Source organism: Lithobates pipiens, unplaced genomic scaffold (genome assembly GCF_037356315.1).
Source record: "Lithobates pipiens isolate NorthernLeopardFrog02 unplaced genomic scaffold, aLitPip1_a1.2 Scaffold_16, whole genome shotgun sequence".
Taxonomy (NCBI): Eukaryota; Metazoa; Chordata; class Amphibia; order Anura; family Ranidae; genus Lithobates; species Lithobates pipiens.
The window spans coordinates 320,255,720-320,272,109 of NW_027507748.1; the positions used below are offsets into that span (position 1 = coordinate 320,255,720).

Below are 16,390 nucleotides of genomic sequence, written 5' to 3' on the forward strand. Positions count from 1 at the left end.
AAACTTTGAATAATATATTTCTGGTAATCAATGTAACCATTTTATAGGAACAATATGTTAATTATGCATACTGTATGTCAGGTAAAGCTATAGTTACAAAATTAATGTTGGAGTTACTAACACAGAGGGCTCATTGTTGCGTGATGAAACATCACTCATGTGGTACTGGCCAGCTTTGAATGAGTACATTAGTAAAAAGAGCAGAGGCCTCTGTATTATGGAAGTGTATGTAAGTCTGTTTTACTTGTAATAGATAATACTGCTCAGAGGATATATCCTAGGCAGTACACGCTCTAGTAATAATATATATAGCCTTTTCTAGTATAGCATAGCTCCCAACTGTCCCTGATTTCGAGGGACTGTCCCTGATTTGGAGCAATGTCCCTCTGTCCTTCTTTCATCCTCATCTGTCCCTCGCTTTGGTCTGATCTATATAATTGTATATAAAATGCCCTTTTTATCTTTCAAAAAGTGTTTTCCAGTGCTAAACCTCTCATCTAAATTCTAAATTGCTGCAGTTGTAAATTTTAAAAGCCAATATAAAGGATTAGTAGTGGTAAAAAAAAGCCCTTGTGGATTTGATTAACATTTTTTTTTTGGTTAATTCTCCTTTAAGGGGGTGTGGCAGAGGGCATGTCCTCTGCCTACATACGTTTGGTAGTAGGTGTCCCTCATTCCCATCTCAAAATGTTGGGAGGTATGGTATAGTAGCATAAGCAATTATGTAAAAGTCGTTCCCTGTTATACTAAAATATACTATTTTGTATAGCCTCTTCTATTATAGCCTCTCCCTGAATCCAGCAATTATAGCCCATTGGAATTATTAACAAGCCGTAAAATAAACTCCAGCCAAAAATAAAACACAAAATGCATAGACTATTAAAATAAAATAAAAAAAATAAACTTTGTTGCGGTATTCACCTACAATACAGAGCCACCACTTATACTTCTGCCACTTAATTTCCTCAGTCTTTTGGGTTGAATGACTAACTGCATCATTCAACCCATTTCTTCTGAGCCCAGGCTGTCATGGACCTGCCCCCTTCCAGCTTGTGCCTAGATAGTGAAAGAAGAAACAGCACACTGAAGAGCTTATCTCTGTCGCTCTGCTTTCTCTTCCTATCAGCATGCTTGCTATCAGCACATGAACTGACTGGCTTCTTATGCTGCTTCTCCCACTCTCACTCTGTTGTACACAGACTGCAACAGGTCTCCAGGTCAATTTCAGATACTACTTGCATTAACCACTTCCATACTGGGCATTTTCACCCCCTTCCTGCCCAGGCCAATTTTCAGCTTTCAACGCTGTCACATTTTGAATGAGAATTGTGCGGTCATGCGACATTGTACCCAAATTAGTTTTGATCATTTTTTCCCCCACAAATTGAGCTTTCTTTTGGTGGTATTTGATCATCTCTGCGGTTTTTATTTTTTGCGGTATAAACAAAAAAGAACGACAATTTAAAAAAAAAAAAACACAATATTTATTACTTTTTGCTATAATAAATATCCCAATTTTTTTTTTCCTCAGTTCAGGCTGATATGTATTCTTCTACATATTTCTGGTAAAAAAAGAATCGCAATAAGCGCATATTAATTGAATTGCGCAAAAGTTATAGTGTCTACAAATTGGGGATATAATTATGCCATTTTTTTTTTTTTACTAGTAATGGCGGGGATCTGCGATTTTTATCATGACTGCGATATTGCAACGGACATATTGGACACTTTTGACACTATTTTGGGACCAGTGACATTTATACAGGTATCAGTGCTATAAAATACATTGATTACTGTATAAATGTGACTGGCAGGGAAGAGGTTAACACTAGGGGGGTGATCAAATTGTTAACTGTGTGTCCTAGGGCATGATTCTAACTGTAGGGGGAGGGGACTCACAAGGAGAGGAGACAGATCGGTGTTCCTCTGTAATGGGAACACACGGATCGGTCTCCTCTCACCTGATAGGATGTGGATCTGTGTGTTTACACACACAGATCCACATCCCTGCTCTGTGATGAGCAATCGCGGGTGCCCGAGTCCCAAGTGATGTGGCGGGCGCGCGCCGCCGGCAATGCATGGGATCCCAGGACGTCATATGACGCCCGCCCGGAGGGACAAAGGGTTCCTGCGGGTGTCATATGACAATACAGCAGTAGGGAAGTGGTTAAGAAAAAAAATATATATTTTCTTATTTGGGCCTTAGCATCTCTTTCGAACATTGCTTAGCAAGCAGGTTCATCCCTTCATGAGACACACTTAGGTATTCATTAGTAATGATGAGCCATACTAACTAAACACAAACAGTGCTAAAAATGGTTGACAATAATGTTTAATAGTTTCTTAAGATGGTGAATGATTTCTTCATGAATAAGGGAGCTGAAGATGTGGGGACACATAGTTAGATTGTGTTTTAGATTTGATTTATTCTTCTATGAGAGTCTGCCTAAAATTGAAATTTGCTAAATGAAAAATTGCAGTGCATGTTACCGTGGAACTGAATAATCTAAGCCCTTGTACACACGGTCGCACATTCAGATGGAAAATGTCCGATCAGACCGTGTTGTCAGATAATCCGACCGTGTGAGGGCTTCATCAGACTTTTTCCATCGGAATGTTTGACCAACAAAGTTTGAGAGCTGGATATAAAAATTTTCCGACAACATGATCCGATCGGACTTTGTCCGATCGTTTGTAGAGAATTCCGATCGGACAAAGTGCCACGCATGCTCAGATCAAATTCCTAGACCAAAGCTATTGGCTACTAGCCTGAACATAGTCCCGTTGTAACTAAATAACGTCATCCCGTTCTGAACGATCGGATTTTCCAACAACTTTGTCCGATCGTGTGTATGCAACACCAGTTTCGGACAAAATCCGTCGTAAAAAATCAGACGGATTTTGTTGTCGGAATGTCCAACCGTGTGTACAAGAGTATCTTCAAATCAAAATAAAAGAAAGTGCCTGTGTGTGGCCAACTTTACAATTTGCTTGGATCTTATGTAAAACATTCTAATTCTTATTTCATGCAATATCTTTATTTTTAGTTTTAGAGTACAGTAGGGTTAAACTCTTTTTTTTTCCCCCTCTCTGTGTCCTATTTGGGAGATTTCTTTTCTCTTCTTGTTTTGACAGACAACAGGAAGTTAGAGGAACTTCTTCAGGGAAAACCTCCTTTAGATTGGAACTAGTATTCCCATTGGAAGATTTCCCCTCCACTCCAAACTCGGTGATAACTCAAAATTTGAGGTTTTCCTCCACTTTCAATCTATGTAACAAAAGACAGAGGGAAGAGAGGGTAAATCTACCCAGTGAGGATACATGCAACAATAAAAACCTGACAGGGGTTCTGAACCTTCCCTATATTATCCAGAATAAAAAATGTAATGAAAATGAAAAAATGGCTTAAGGAATAGCTTAGCAGCTAAGGTTCAGAAAATACCACTATTTAAAACTATTTAAGACACATGCATATCTCTGGTTGGAAAGCACTGTGTTGTATATTTCAGGGGTTTTATTTAGACCCCTTTCACACTGGGCCGCCTAGGGCATCAGCGGTAAAGTGGCGCTATTTGAGTTCACTGCTCCATTACCGCTCCAAAGAAGCTGCTGGCAGGACTTTCTCTGACACCCTACCAGGGCACCACTCCAGTGTGAAAGCCCTCTGGCTTTCATGCCGGAGTGCATGGAGCAGCTGTTTTAGGGCGTTTTGCAGACGCTATTTTTAACGCTATAGAATCTGCAAAATGCCCTCAGTGTGAAAGAGGTCTTAAAGTGGAGTTCCACTCAAAAGTGGAACTTCTGCTTATCTGATCCCCCCCCCCCCCCTCCGTGCCACATTTGGTACCACTTCCGGGAGCCTGGGCCACTGTGAATTATGTCACAGCTCGGCCCCCTCCTCCCTCTCCTTCTGCTGGGCCAGTGAGAGAGCGCAGAGTGCTTCGAGCATGCCATGAAACGGAAAGGCTACACTGCCAGGTTCCTTTACCCCCAATGGGGCGGCAGCACCCGACCAGCCGATGTAGACATTGGCTGCAGTGCCGACATCGCTGGACTCCAAGATAGAAAAGTGCCCTAATGTTAAATGTCAGCAGCTACGGTATGTGTAGCTGCTGACTTTTAATTTTTAAAGGGGCGGGCGGAACTCCGCTTTAAGTAGGTAGTATATGTTCTTGTCGTTTGAGAAGGTCTAACTCTATTAATATAATAATTATATTAGGAATACTTATTTTTGTTTATTTGGCGTACATTGTTCAGTAACTATGCTTACCAAAACTAAAGTGTATGTATAAAGCCAAACTTTTTTTTTCGTTTTAAATATGGAACAGTTAGAGCCTCTGTTTGATTCTTAACCTGGCCATACACAAATAGAATTTTAAACGTTTCCCAATGAACAGCCAACATTTGAGCAGTGGGTGGGCCTGTCAGCACCTTACTGTCCCCCTCTTTTTTCAGTCTGAAAATCAAAGGAGCTGGGTGGATAATTCTTAATGTGAGATTCATCTTTGAGTGTGGATGGAGGGGTCTGTTAGAACGAAAACAAAAATCTATTAGTGTACAGCCAGCTTTAATGCTGTCTGTGTCCCCAATGGGAAGATTCACCCTCTATACCAGTTTTCTTGTCATCTGGGCTGAAAGTCATGGAAAACCCAACATTTATGACTTGTCACAGGAACAAGTTAGTGGAAATCCATGTTGTTTGGTTACAGCTATCTAAGCCCTTGTACACACGGTCGGAAATTCCGACGGAGAATGTCCAATCGGACTGTGTTTTCGGATAATCCAATCGTGTGTGGGCTCCATTGGACTTTTTCCGTCAGAATGTCCAACCAACAAAGTTTGAGAGCTGGATACAAAATTTTCCGACAACATGATCCGATCGGACTTTGTCTGTTCGTTTGTAGAGAATTCCGATCAGACAAAGTGCCACGCATGCTCAGCTCAAATTACGAGACCAAAGCTATTGGCTATTAGCCGCAACGTAGTCCCGTCGCAACGACTGAACGTCATCATGTTCCGAACAATCGGATTTTCTGACAACTTTGTCTGACCATGGGTATGCAACACCACTTTCGGACAAAATCCATCGGAAAAAATCTGATGGATTTTGTTGTCGGAATGTCCAACCGTGTGTACAAGGGCTAAGAGGGGCTATCCCTTTAGAAAGATCTCTTCTTTCCTGCTGTGTCTATGGCAAAGAACGTGAGAGAAATTCACCTCCCCGCCCCCCTTTGAAGTGGTTCTAAAGGCTCAAGGTTTTTTATCTGCACGATTCTATATGCAGCAGCTCCCCTAGCCCCCCTAATACTTACCTGAGCCCCATCTTGATCCAGTGAAGTGCACGAGAGCAACTCTCTCCTCATTGGCTGTTGTCAATTACAGTGAGCCAATGAGGAGAGAGAGGGGGCGGGGCCAAGCCCCGGCTCTGTGTGTGAATGGGCACACGACTTTGGTGCCTCATAGCAAGCTGCTTACTCTGGGTGCCCTTGGAAGGAGGGAGGGGCCAAGAGTGCCGGTGGTCTTATCTTCAGTCTTGCACCATTGTGCATTATTTTATCATCTAACCCTTTCCTCTCCAGTTTTATGGTCTCTGATCTGCTCTGATAATACATAAGATTTTAGTTGTTTCAATCTTGGAGGCTCAAAATCACATTGGGGCCCTACCTAGGGTGGTCTGTATGCATATGCAGCTTACCTAGGAACATCCACTCTTCCAGACTGACATCCACCCATGAAGGCTTTTTTATATCTACACAACTCCCTGTAAAATCCAGATTTATCCTTTTTGCCTGCTATCATTGCATTTATATTTCCCAGTACATTGTTCCTTATTCACAATAACTTCTTTTTTTTTTTTTTTTTCACCAAGGCCTGTTGCAAATAGTTACATATAAATCTTGTCATACATTTGTACTTTATTTTTATATGGCACTGACGCAAGCTTTGAACTATGTAGCTGTGAATTTTAATGTAGGAAATGTGGCTTTTCCTGAAATGAATTGTTTCTATAGTTAGCCTGGAAACTGTCCTATAGAATGAATCTTTATATTTTACTATATTTCCATTGTTACATAAATTCACTAGACATAAAGTCAGTTAATTATAGGCGTCCTCTGTATATAAAATTTTTCTATAACCTCATAAAATTAAAATTCTGTAACATTAAGAACCAACTTTCACTTCTAGGGACCACAGTTTCTGTCTCCTGGTATCTATATGCCAAGTTAAAGCAGATTTAAAGAGGTTGTAAAGGCAGAAGGTTTTTTTATCTTGATGCATTCTATGCATTAAGATAAAAAAAACTTCTGTGTGCAGCAGCCTCCCCAGCACCCCCCTAATTACCTACCTGAGCCCATTCTCTCTCCAGCGATGTCCACATTCCAATCAGCCATCCAGGACTCTCCTCCCGATTGGCTGAGACAGAGCAGCGGGGCCATTGGCTCCTACGGCTGTCAATCAAAGTCAATCAGGGGAGAGAGAGGGCGGGGCCAGGTCAGGGTTCTGTCTCTGAATAGATACACAGAGCTCTGACTCGGCTTGGGTGCCCCCTGTAGTAAGCTTCTGGCAGAGGGGCACTCAAAGTAGGGAGGGGCTAGGAGCAGCGAAGAGGGACCCGAGAAGAGGAGGATCCAGGCTGCTCTGTGCAAAACCACTGCACAGAGGAGGTAAGTATAACATGTTTGTTATTTATTTAATTTTTTTTAAAACATTGCTCCTGTTCCTTTAAAATATATAGCGCTTGTGCCGTGTAATTTGTCCCATTGTATGATGTGAAATACCTGGTTGATTATGCCTGTTACCATGTCCCCCTGTGTGTGCTGACCATGGTAATCATGGCTGCTGATTCATGATACCATGGTCAATTTACATGCCTCCGTCATCCTGCTGTGAGTCCCTCCCACTCCCCCTCCCCCTCTCCCCCTCCCTCCCTGCCTGTCAGCTCAGTGTGGGATCTGATCTCCTTCCCACCGCTTTTTCTGTACAATAATATAATAAAATCCCCGACATCCCCTCTTATTTAGGAACATATAAAGCACTGTGTGTCTATTTTAAAAAAAGAATTATATTCCCAAATACCGTCTTGCACAGCTGTGCTGTGCGGTCATGTGGTCTCCCTCTGCTGGCCGACTGGCATCAGAGGGGAATCTCAGCTCCTCCTGCTGATCGGGGGAGGAACGTGGAGGGGGATCACGTGACTGCACAGATGAGCTGTGGAAAAAGGTATTTAGAAACATAATCTTTAAAAAATTAACACACAGTGCTTTATTTACTGTATGCCTGAAAGGATGCCAGCAACTTGTGGCTTAACAGCCTCTTTAAATGTAGTGATTTCAATTTTTAGTTTTTTTTTTTCCATTTTATTTTCACTTGGTGATTCTGGCTGTAACATACAACCTTAGAGTGGCTTCTCAGTCTATAAAGGAGCAATGGAGTCACCCTTGAACGGCAGCCCTGTCTGGAGAGGGTAGTTTTAGAATTTTTTTTATAGGTAATCAACAAATTAAAAAAAAAAAACTTATAGAATAAAAGCTGACTGTTGTAAGCACCCCTGGTATTGTTAAACAGTTTATCTCAACCCTCAAACTTCCACTTTTGATGCACAGCTTGGTCAGTTAAAGGAAGTTGAAAAATAGCAAGGCCAACAGGTAAAAAAACGAAGTTACAGGAACTGACAGCCTGCACAATATGACATTTTTGAGTTCGCTTTTAGCACCACTTTAAAATCCTGCATACAGCTTTATACATTTCTGTCTTCCACTTTTTTGTATTTTTCAGCTACAATAATTAGAAAATTATTTTTTATTTCACATGCATTCTCTAGAGCAGGGGTCCCCAAACTGCAGCCCTGGGGCCAGATGCGCCCCTTTGCTTGCCTTCATCCGGCCCTTAGAGCGCTATTCCATCCACTGACACCAACAATGGGGGTATCATTCTTGTTGCTGACACCAACAATGGGGCACTATTCCTCCAACTGCCACCATCAAAAGGGCAAAATTCTTTACATTGACACCAACGTTGGGGCATTAGTCCTCCCACTGACACCAAAAATAGGGTATTGTTTACTCCCGCTGGACATTTTCTACTCCCAATGGCCATGGTCTGGCCTCCCTTAAGTCGGAAGAACGATAAACTGGCCCCTTGTTTAGAAAGTTTGGAGACCCCTGCTCTAGAGCAGTTAAAGCATTAGACAAATAATCCTTCAAAAATTATATAAAATAATTCCAGATAGGAATTCTACTACATTTTTAGCAGCTGTCCCCATCTGAAAACCATTGAAACACATATGTCACAAACAGACAAACTTAAATCTAGAGGACAATCCTTTGAAATACCTGCTCCACAGCACCTCTCTCTTCTATAAAAGATACAAAACTTTTGAGACACCCAATAAACACAAGAGCCTGAAAATCATTCCCAACTATACTGCATTTGTTCTCCAGAGTGAACCAAAGTATGCAAATGGAGGGAAAAATTCTGAAGAATATGATTCCACTGGATAGTTTTTCAAACGGTAAAGTACACGATATTGTCAAAGGTTTTGGGACATCTGCCTTTACGTGCACACAAACTTTAATGGCTTTCCAGTCTTCGTCCATAGGGTTCAATATTGAGTTGGCCCACCCTTTGTAGCCATAACAGCTTCAACTCTTCTGGGAAGGCTGTCCACAAGGTTTAGGAGTGTCTATGGGAATGTTTGACCATTCTTCCAGAAGCGCATTTGTAAAGTTAGACACTGATATGAGAAAGCCTGGCTCACAGTCTCCGCTCTATGAATATCCTGAAGGTGTTCTATCGGGTTGAGGTCAGGACTCTGTGCAGGCCATTCCAGTTCCTCCACCTCATACTCATTCATTTATGTCTTTATGGACCTTGCTTTGGTTTTCCAAGCACACTTACTGTACCAGCTACCCAACAAAAATGCACTAACAATTTGGGTTAAAAACAGAGGATTTAGTTGCACAACATTTGCAAATATATGTGGAATCTGCGCTGGCTCGGTAAAACCGCTCTGTAAAGTGCGGTTCTTACTCTAATCTTTGAGAGCCCCATATTGAAGCATATATAGCAATGTATAAACTAGGGGCAGCTCATTCCTCTTTAAGACCCCTTTCACACTGCCAGTGTTTTTCAGGTGCTACGGCGCTAAAAATAGTGCCGGTATAGCGCCTGAAAAAAGCATCTCCATTCACTCCAGTCTTTCACAATGGAGCGGTGCGCTGGCAGGGCGACACAAAAAGTGCTGCCAGCAGCTTCTTTGGAGCGGTGAATGAGCTGTGAACTCCCCACTCCTCCACCGCTGCTCCCCATTGAAATCAATAGGGCAGCACTGCAAAACCACCAGCAAAACGCCGCTCCGGTGGCATTTTGCGGGCAGATTTAACCCCTTTTCTGCGCTAGCAGGGGGTTAAAACTGCCCTGCTAGAGGCCGAATAGTGCCACAAAAATGATGGTAAAGCGACACTAAAAATATTGCCGCTTTACCGCTGATGCCCCCCGCGGCTCAGTGTGAAAGCCCTCTTAAGGTCCTAGGACAAATTGGAAGCACAGCAAAGCACAATGACAGATGAAGGAATCCAATGCATCCCCATGCTAAATCCTCATGTTTTAAATTCTTCTTTCTCTCTGGGGAGCAAGATTCTGTTGCATACTGGCCAGCAAAGGAGTAACGAAGACAGGATCACTAGTGTGACATGGCCTCTTATGCCGTGTACACACAACTGGACTTTCCGTGAGACTAGGTCCGACGGTCTTCCTGACGGACTTTCGGCGGACTTCCGACAGACTTTCCACACAAACGGACTTGGCCACACACAATCACACCAAAGTCCGACGGATCTGACCGTCATGACGTACGACCGGACTAGAATAAGCAAGTTCATAGCCAGTAACCAATAGCTGCCTTAGCGTCGGTTTTTGTCCATCAGACTAGCATACAGACGAACTGATTTTTCGACCGGACTTGAGTCCATCGGAAAGATTCGCAACATGTTCTAAATCTAAAGTACATATGATTTTTCGACAACAAAGGTCTGATGAAGCCCACACACGACCGAATTGTCAGACGGATTTGTTCCGTTGGACCTTTGCTGTCAAAAAGTCCGGCTGTGTGTACACGGCATAAAAGGCTGTAACACACCAGTCATAGTAAATGTCAACTCATGAAGTATGGAGGCCTCGGTTGTGGCCCATGATGTCACCAAAAGGCTCTACATATTTTGTATTTGTAATGCTACTGAAGAATGTCAGAGACTGCAGACTTGGTAGTGAGAACTGCCGGAAACTGCAGACATGCCACAGTTGTCGGTAAGCACATTCCATAAGAGAATAGGAACGTGTTATAGTAGACTGCTAGAGATCACTTCCACTACAGCCCTTTTACAAAATCAACATCATCAACTGCTGACTCCTGGGGCTCAAGGACTGCATGGCAAGCACAAAAGGGCCACAGATTGTGCACCAGGGGACCACAGCATGCTTCTCTTCCAGTTATCAGTCACAACTGAGGCATTTTTTATGATTATGGCATTATTTTGTAACTCTATTGATCTCCAAAAAGAAACCTCTTCCAACAAACAAACATACTGCTAGCTATATTTAATTCTCATTGGTGATTTACTTTTTGGAACACTTTCACTTTTCATCAGCGGTTCATGTTCAAGTGAGTTATTGTTTGTAAAATGAGGAAAAGGAGCTAGCCACAAGATACAATGAACCTGTCGGCTGTTTTTTTTTTTTGTTTTGTTTTTTATTCTGCTCTCATGCATTTTTGACAAATTGACAAGTTTTACTTGCAGAAAAAAAACATCTGGGGCAGAGGCACTCGGCTAAACAAAACTTTGAAAAGGTGAACTTTTTGGCGAGGATTTGTGAGTGAATGAGTATCAGTTTGCCTGTCCTATTGGAACAAGAATGAAGGTTATCTGCTATTGACACAGAGATAGGGTGAATAAACAGGACCCTGCCCTATAAAACTCATGACATGAGAAACAATTTGCAAATGCATTTTCATTCTACAACATAAAAGCTCTACAAAACGTATGCAAACGCATATACAACCCTTTGAACTAAATGTTATAACACAAACATATTCCTAAATTTGTTACCCTTTGCATTCATTTAATTCAAACTGTTTGCATGGTTTAAAAAAATATACATAGACATTGACTCAACTCCCTATACTACAATGCAGCTGTACAATATTAAAACAAAGAGATTCCTTCCACCTTCTAGATTCTGCACACAAATACCTATCAGAGTACACTTGTTCACAATCTCTACTAGAAGACATAGCAGCTCAAAATATCCACACTTACCTAGCGAGCTCATTCTGTGATTCGAACTTATGACTGTAGGTCTGAGAATATGACATGCAGATATGTGTGATAAGGCCTTGCACTGGCCCTAGCTTCCTGCTTTTCACAATCAAGAACAACTTTCTGAAGAAGCAGTTCCTTAATCCTGTAGTTTTACGAGAGGGAAAAGAAGAAAAAAAAAAAAAAACTTGCCTTAACACGAGCAAAAGGATTGGTTGCTAAAAAAAAAAACAGGAAAGGCAAGTTAAAGGAGTGAAGTTAAGGGGAAACAAATACTAAGTCTGATACACTTTATATACTGCAAAAGAGGCGTGAACAGGTTTTACAAGTGCCAGCACTGTGTAACACTGGCTGCACTACAGAAACTGGTATGTGTTCATAATGCGGCTGGAATGTTCACAAGGTGAGCATGCAATGTTTAAAGCAATAAAGAAAAAAAAGGTGTCACTAAAAGAGGGCATGTGAGATAATAAATTACAAAGCTCTATCCTTAGACGGCAACATATATACAGTATATATATAAATATAAATATAAATATATATATATATATATATATATATATATATATAAAGGAGAAATGAAAAATACAGAATCTCTGATATATAGTTATCTATCCTTAGACGGCAACATATATACATATATATATAGTATATACACACACACACATATATATATATATATATATATATATATATATATATATATATATATATATATATATATATTTAGGTGGCGCAGCCGAACTGTGAAAAGGAGAAATGGAGAATACCAAATCTCTCATATATAGTTAATGGAAAAGTTATCGAATCTGCAGCACCTGGTAAATTTATTTGAGTTTCATGCCTGTATCCATATAACATTTTCAGACCTGTGAAGAGCCTTTCTCAAGTACAATTAGAAAACATAACTGATAATTGAAAACATCACTCTTATAAGTGCTGTTACTTGTATACATATGTAATAAAAGCTAAATTGGAGTTCAAATTGACAAACTCAATAAACAAATCATGTGACTAAGTGAAAAAAGGCCACAAGTAATGATCATGTATAACCCCCTTTCACGACTAAGCCTATTTTTGTCATTTGGTGTTTACAAGTTAAAATCCATATTTTTTGCTAGAAAATTACTTGGAACCCCCAAACATTATATATTTTTTTTAGCAGAGACTCTAGAGAATAAAACAGCGATTGTTGCAATATTTTATGTCACACGGTATTTGCGCAGCGGTGTTTTAAACATCACTTTTTGGGAAAAGGGACACTTTCATGAATTTTTAAAAAAGGAAACAGTAAAATTTGCATAATTTTTTTGCATAATATAAAAGAGAATGTTACGCCGAGTAAATAGATACCAAACATGTCACACTTAATAATTGCACGCACTTGTGGAATGACAACAAACTACGGTACCTAAAAATCTCAATAGGTGACGCTTTAAAAAAAAATTCTGGTTACCAGGTTAGAGTTACAGAGGAGGTCTAGTGCTAGAATTATTGCTATCGCTCTGACGATCGCAGCAATACCTCACATGTGTGATTTGAACACCGTTTACATATGCGGGCACGACTTCCGTATGTGTTTTCTTTGCTGCGCGTGCTCGCAGCAACGGGGGGGGGGGGGGGGGCGCTTAAAAAAAATGTATTGTTTCTTTTATTTATTTTAAAATTAAAAAATTAATACATTTTTTTTGATCACTTTTATTGCTGTCACAAAGAATGTAAACATCCCTTGTGACAGTAATAGGTGGTGACAGGTACTCTTTATGGAGGGATCGGGGGTCCATGACGCCGGTTCCTTTCTCCCCTCTGTGTACAGATCTGTACAGTGGAGGGGAGAGATCGGATGGCAGCAGCGCCGTGGGCTGGATCTGTAGTGTCCACAGCACTGGTCTGTGACAATTGCAGTCACAGCCATCCCTCCATACCCTGCCAATACTCTGCAATACCCTGCCAATACTCTGCCAATACTCTGCAATACCCTGCCAATACTCTGCAATACCCTACTTTACACTTCAAAGTATTCAGATCGCCATTTTCTGCGTTTCTGAATAGTGTATATATTTTTAAATCCGGCGTCATTGGCAGCCGAGTAAACCGGAAGTGACGTCATTACGGCTTCATACCAGTCCTTCCCTAGCCGCTGGAAGCGGCGGATCGTGCATCGGTGCTCCTGATTGAACGGGAGCCCCGGTAAGAGCGGCAGGAGGTGGTGGGAGGGGGGACGTCCCCTCCCGCCCGCTCTGAAAAACGGTACTGGGATGATGCCTGCAGGTGCGGGCATCATCCCGGTATAACCCCCGGAAGCCGAGTACGCACATCTGCGTACGCTCGGCAGCAAGGGGTTAATAATCAAAAACCAAAAGGGAGGAAGAGCGACGTACTGACGTCACCGCTATACGCTTAGTCTCGGAAGCCACGGGCTGTTTGCGAGGCCGGCCCGCTCGTTTTTTATGCTGAATTATTTCTACATTTTGTAAGTGTCCATTTGTCTATTATTATTATAATAAATGTAAAAGGGTTTTACGCTATGTGAGCCTTTGTTATTTTATGGGGAATTTACAACGAATTTGAATTGACCTACCTGCGGACTATTCTCATTGAGGCTGAGGAGCCCACTGTGTGCCAGAGAGATCCCAGGCTGGGGTTACAGCCATCTGCTTGGTGTGGTCCCCTGTAGTAAGGGACCACCGTGTTCTGGTAAGCAGCAGTGATTTGTGTGGATGTAGGCTTTTTTCACATGTCACTTTCTTTGGAAAATTCAGCGCTATATCACCATTGAAGAGTCACAGTGTTTTACACGGATTTTGGTTTTCACATGTTTTGGTTTTTGATTATTATATATTATCATCGCTTGTGGCCTTTTTTCACTTAGTCACATGATTTGTTTATTGAGTTTGTCAATTTGAACTCCAATTTAGCTTTTATTATATATGCATACAAGTAACAGCACTTATTTATTGATGTATATCATTATTAATTATTGACATTTCATTATTTCACTATTCCATCATGGTTTGTATTTATTTGTCAATTTATCACAGCACATTTTTTGTTTGATTTTAGGATATTGTACAGGATATTGTGCAGCATTATATTTAGCGCAGCTCCGTTTATGTGCATTTATGTTGGTGTCGTCGTATAACATCTTGAGCCACAGCTTCCAACTTAATTAAATAGCACAGTATTCTTATCATATCACTCTTATAAACCTTATAATCAATGACCAGAAACAAGTATCACCTGAATAAATTAACCCAGTATTAATCTTGATTACAAGGTTAAACCTGCCATTTAGCAGATCAAATGTGCAGAAAAAATGCGGGAAAAAAAATTAGGAAAAAACAATACGGAGGAGCTGTTTAAGTATAATTGGTTTCTGTACTCTGCCTCCCAACCCCAAGAACAGTCTCAGCCCCTCTGGCACACCTGGAAATAGTGTAAGTGCATGGAGAAAGCAGTAGTACAACAGCTTCAACTCCACCTGGACACACACAAACAGACTTTAGAAATGGAACATGTTTCAAATTTTTCCGACAGAACTCTGCCGGACCCAGTTCCTACTGAGAAATCCGCTCGTGTGTATGCGGACAAAAACCGACGCTAGGGCAGCTATTGGCTACTGGCTATGAACTTCCTTATTCTAGTCCAGTCGTACGTCATCACGTTCGAATCCGTCGGACTTTGGTGTGATTGTGTGTGGCCAAGTCCGTTCATTCAGAAAGTGCGTCAGAACTCTGTCAGAACTCTGTCAGAACTCCGTCGAAAGTCTGTCAGACTTAGTCCCTCGAAAAGTCAGGTCGTGTGTACGCGGCATTAGAGCAATAAACCTCAATATATTATATCGGGCTGCTTTCAGGGGATTCCACAACTGCAAATAACCCCAAAAGCAGAGGCAAACACTTCAATAACAGCAAATCAGAAGATGGCAGCTTTAAACTGGATTGGTTACCTCTGCTTAAATTGGATCTATGAATCCAGGCAGGAGGAGAGCAGAAGAATGACCCTCTCTTATGTCAGACTTCTCTCTTCTGTTTCCGGACACTGCAGGCCCAACTATAAACACTGTACCTAGCTCAGTGTTCAGTGGCGTAACTCTCAAGTCAGACTACCCTCACATACACTACATATACAGAGTCCTGAGTATGTGTGTACGTACCCGTTTGGCACCAGTAACTTCAGACCCTTGGAAAAAGAATGAGGCTTTTGATCTTCGGCTAGCTACTTTAGTTGGTGCACTTAGAACTCAGTGGTGGCTGGTTACGTTTTAAGATGGGGGGGGGGGTTCTAGACCCCGCCCACCCTTTTTGAGCCCTCCCACTTCTAATAAGCCCCACCCCTTATAAAATCCACCCACTCCATCCCCTGTAGTACATCATATACCAGGCTGTATATTATACACGGGACTCTGCACATCATATTCCAGGGTGTACATTATACACAGGGCTCTGGACATCATATACCAGGCTGTATATTATACACAGGACTCTGCACATCATATTCCAGGCTGTACATTATACACAGGACTCTGCACATCATATTCCAGGCTGTACATTATACACAGGACTCTGTACATCATATACCAGGCTGTACATTATACACAGGACTCTAATGACACATCAATTTGTCTCACAGCCCATCAGGGACAGGGGGATGGTGGTGGGGTGGGATCAGGGACAGAGGGATGGTTGGTGGGATGGGATAAGGGACAGAGGGATGGTGGGTGGGATGGGATCAGCGACAGAGGGATGGTGGATGGGATGGGTTCAGGGACAGAGAGATGCGATCAGGGACAGAGGGATGGTGGTGGGGTGGAATCAGGGACAGAGGGATGGGATTAGGGACAGAGGGATGGTGGGTGGGATGGGATCAGGGACAGAGGGATGGTGGGATGGAATCAGGGATAGAGGGATGGTGGGTGGGATGGGATCAGGGACAGAGAGATGGTGGGTGGGATGGGATCAGGGACAGAGAGATGGTGGGTGGGATGGGATCAGGGACAGAGGGATGGTGGGATGGGATCAGGGACAGAGGGATGGTGGGTGGGAAGGGATCAGGGACAACGGCGACCGGACACA

At 42.0% G+C, this 16,390-nt stretch overlaps 1 protein-coding gene across 1 annotated transcript in view; it reads right to left on the reverse strand.

Moving 5' to 3' along the window:
* Nucleotides 1-11,519, reverse strand: part of SH3D21 (SH3 domain containing 21) — a 173,010-nt gene extending 161,491 nt beyond the window's left edge. Inside the window, exon 1 of the mRNA XM_077481693.1 lies at nt 11,316-11,519. Within this exon, the coding sequence (XP_077337819.1) occupies nt 11,316-11,328 (13 nt within the window). The 5' untranslated portion in view covers nt 11,329-11,519. The remainder of the gene's footprint in view (nt 1-11,315) is intronic.
* Between the last annotated feature and the right edge of the window lie 4,871 nt (nt 11,520-16,390).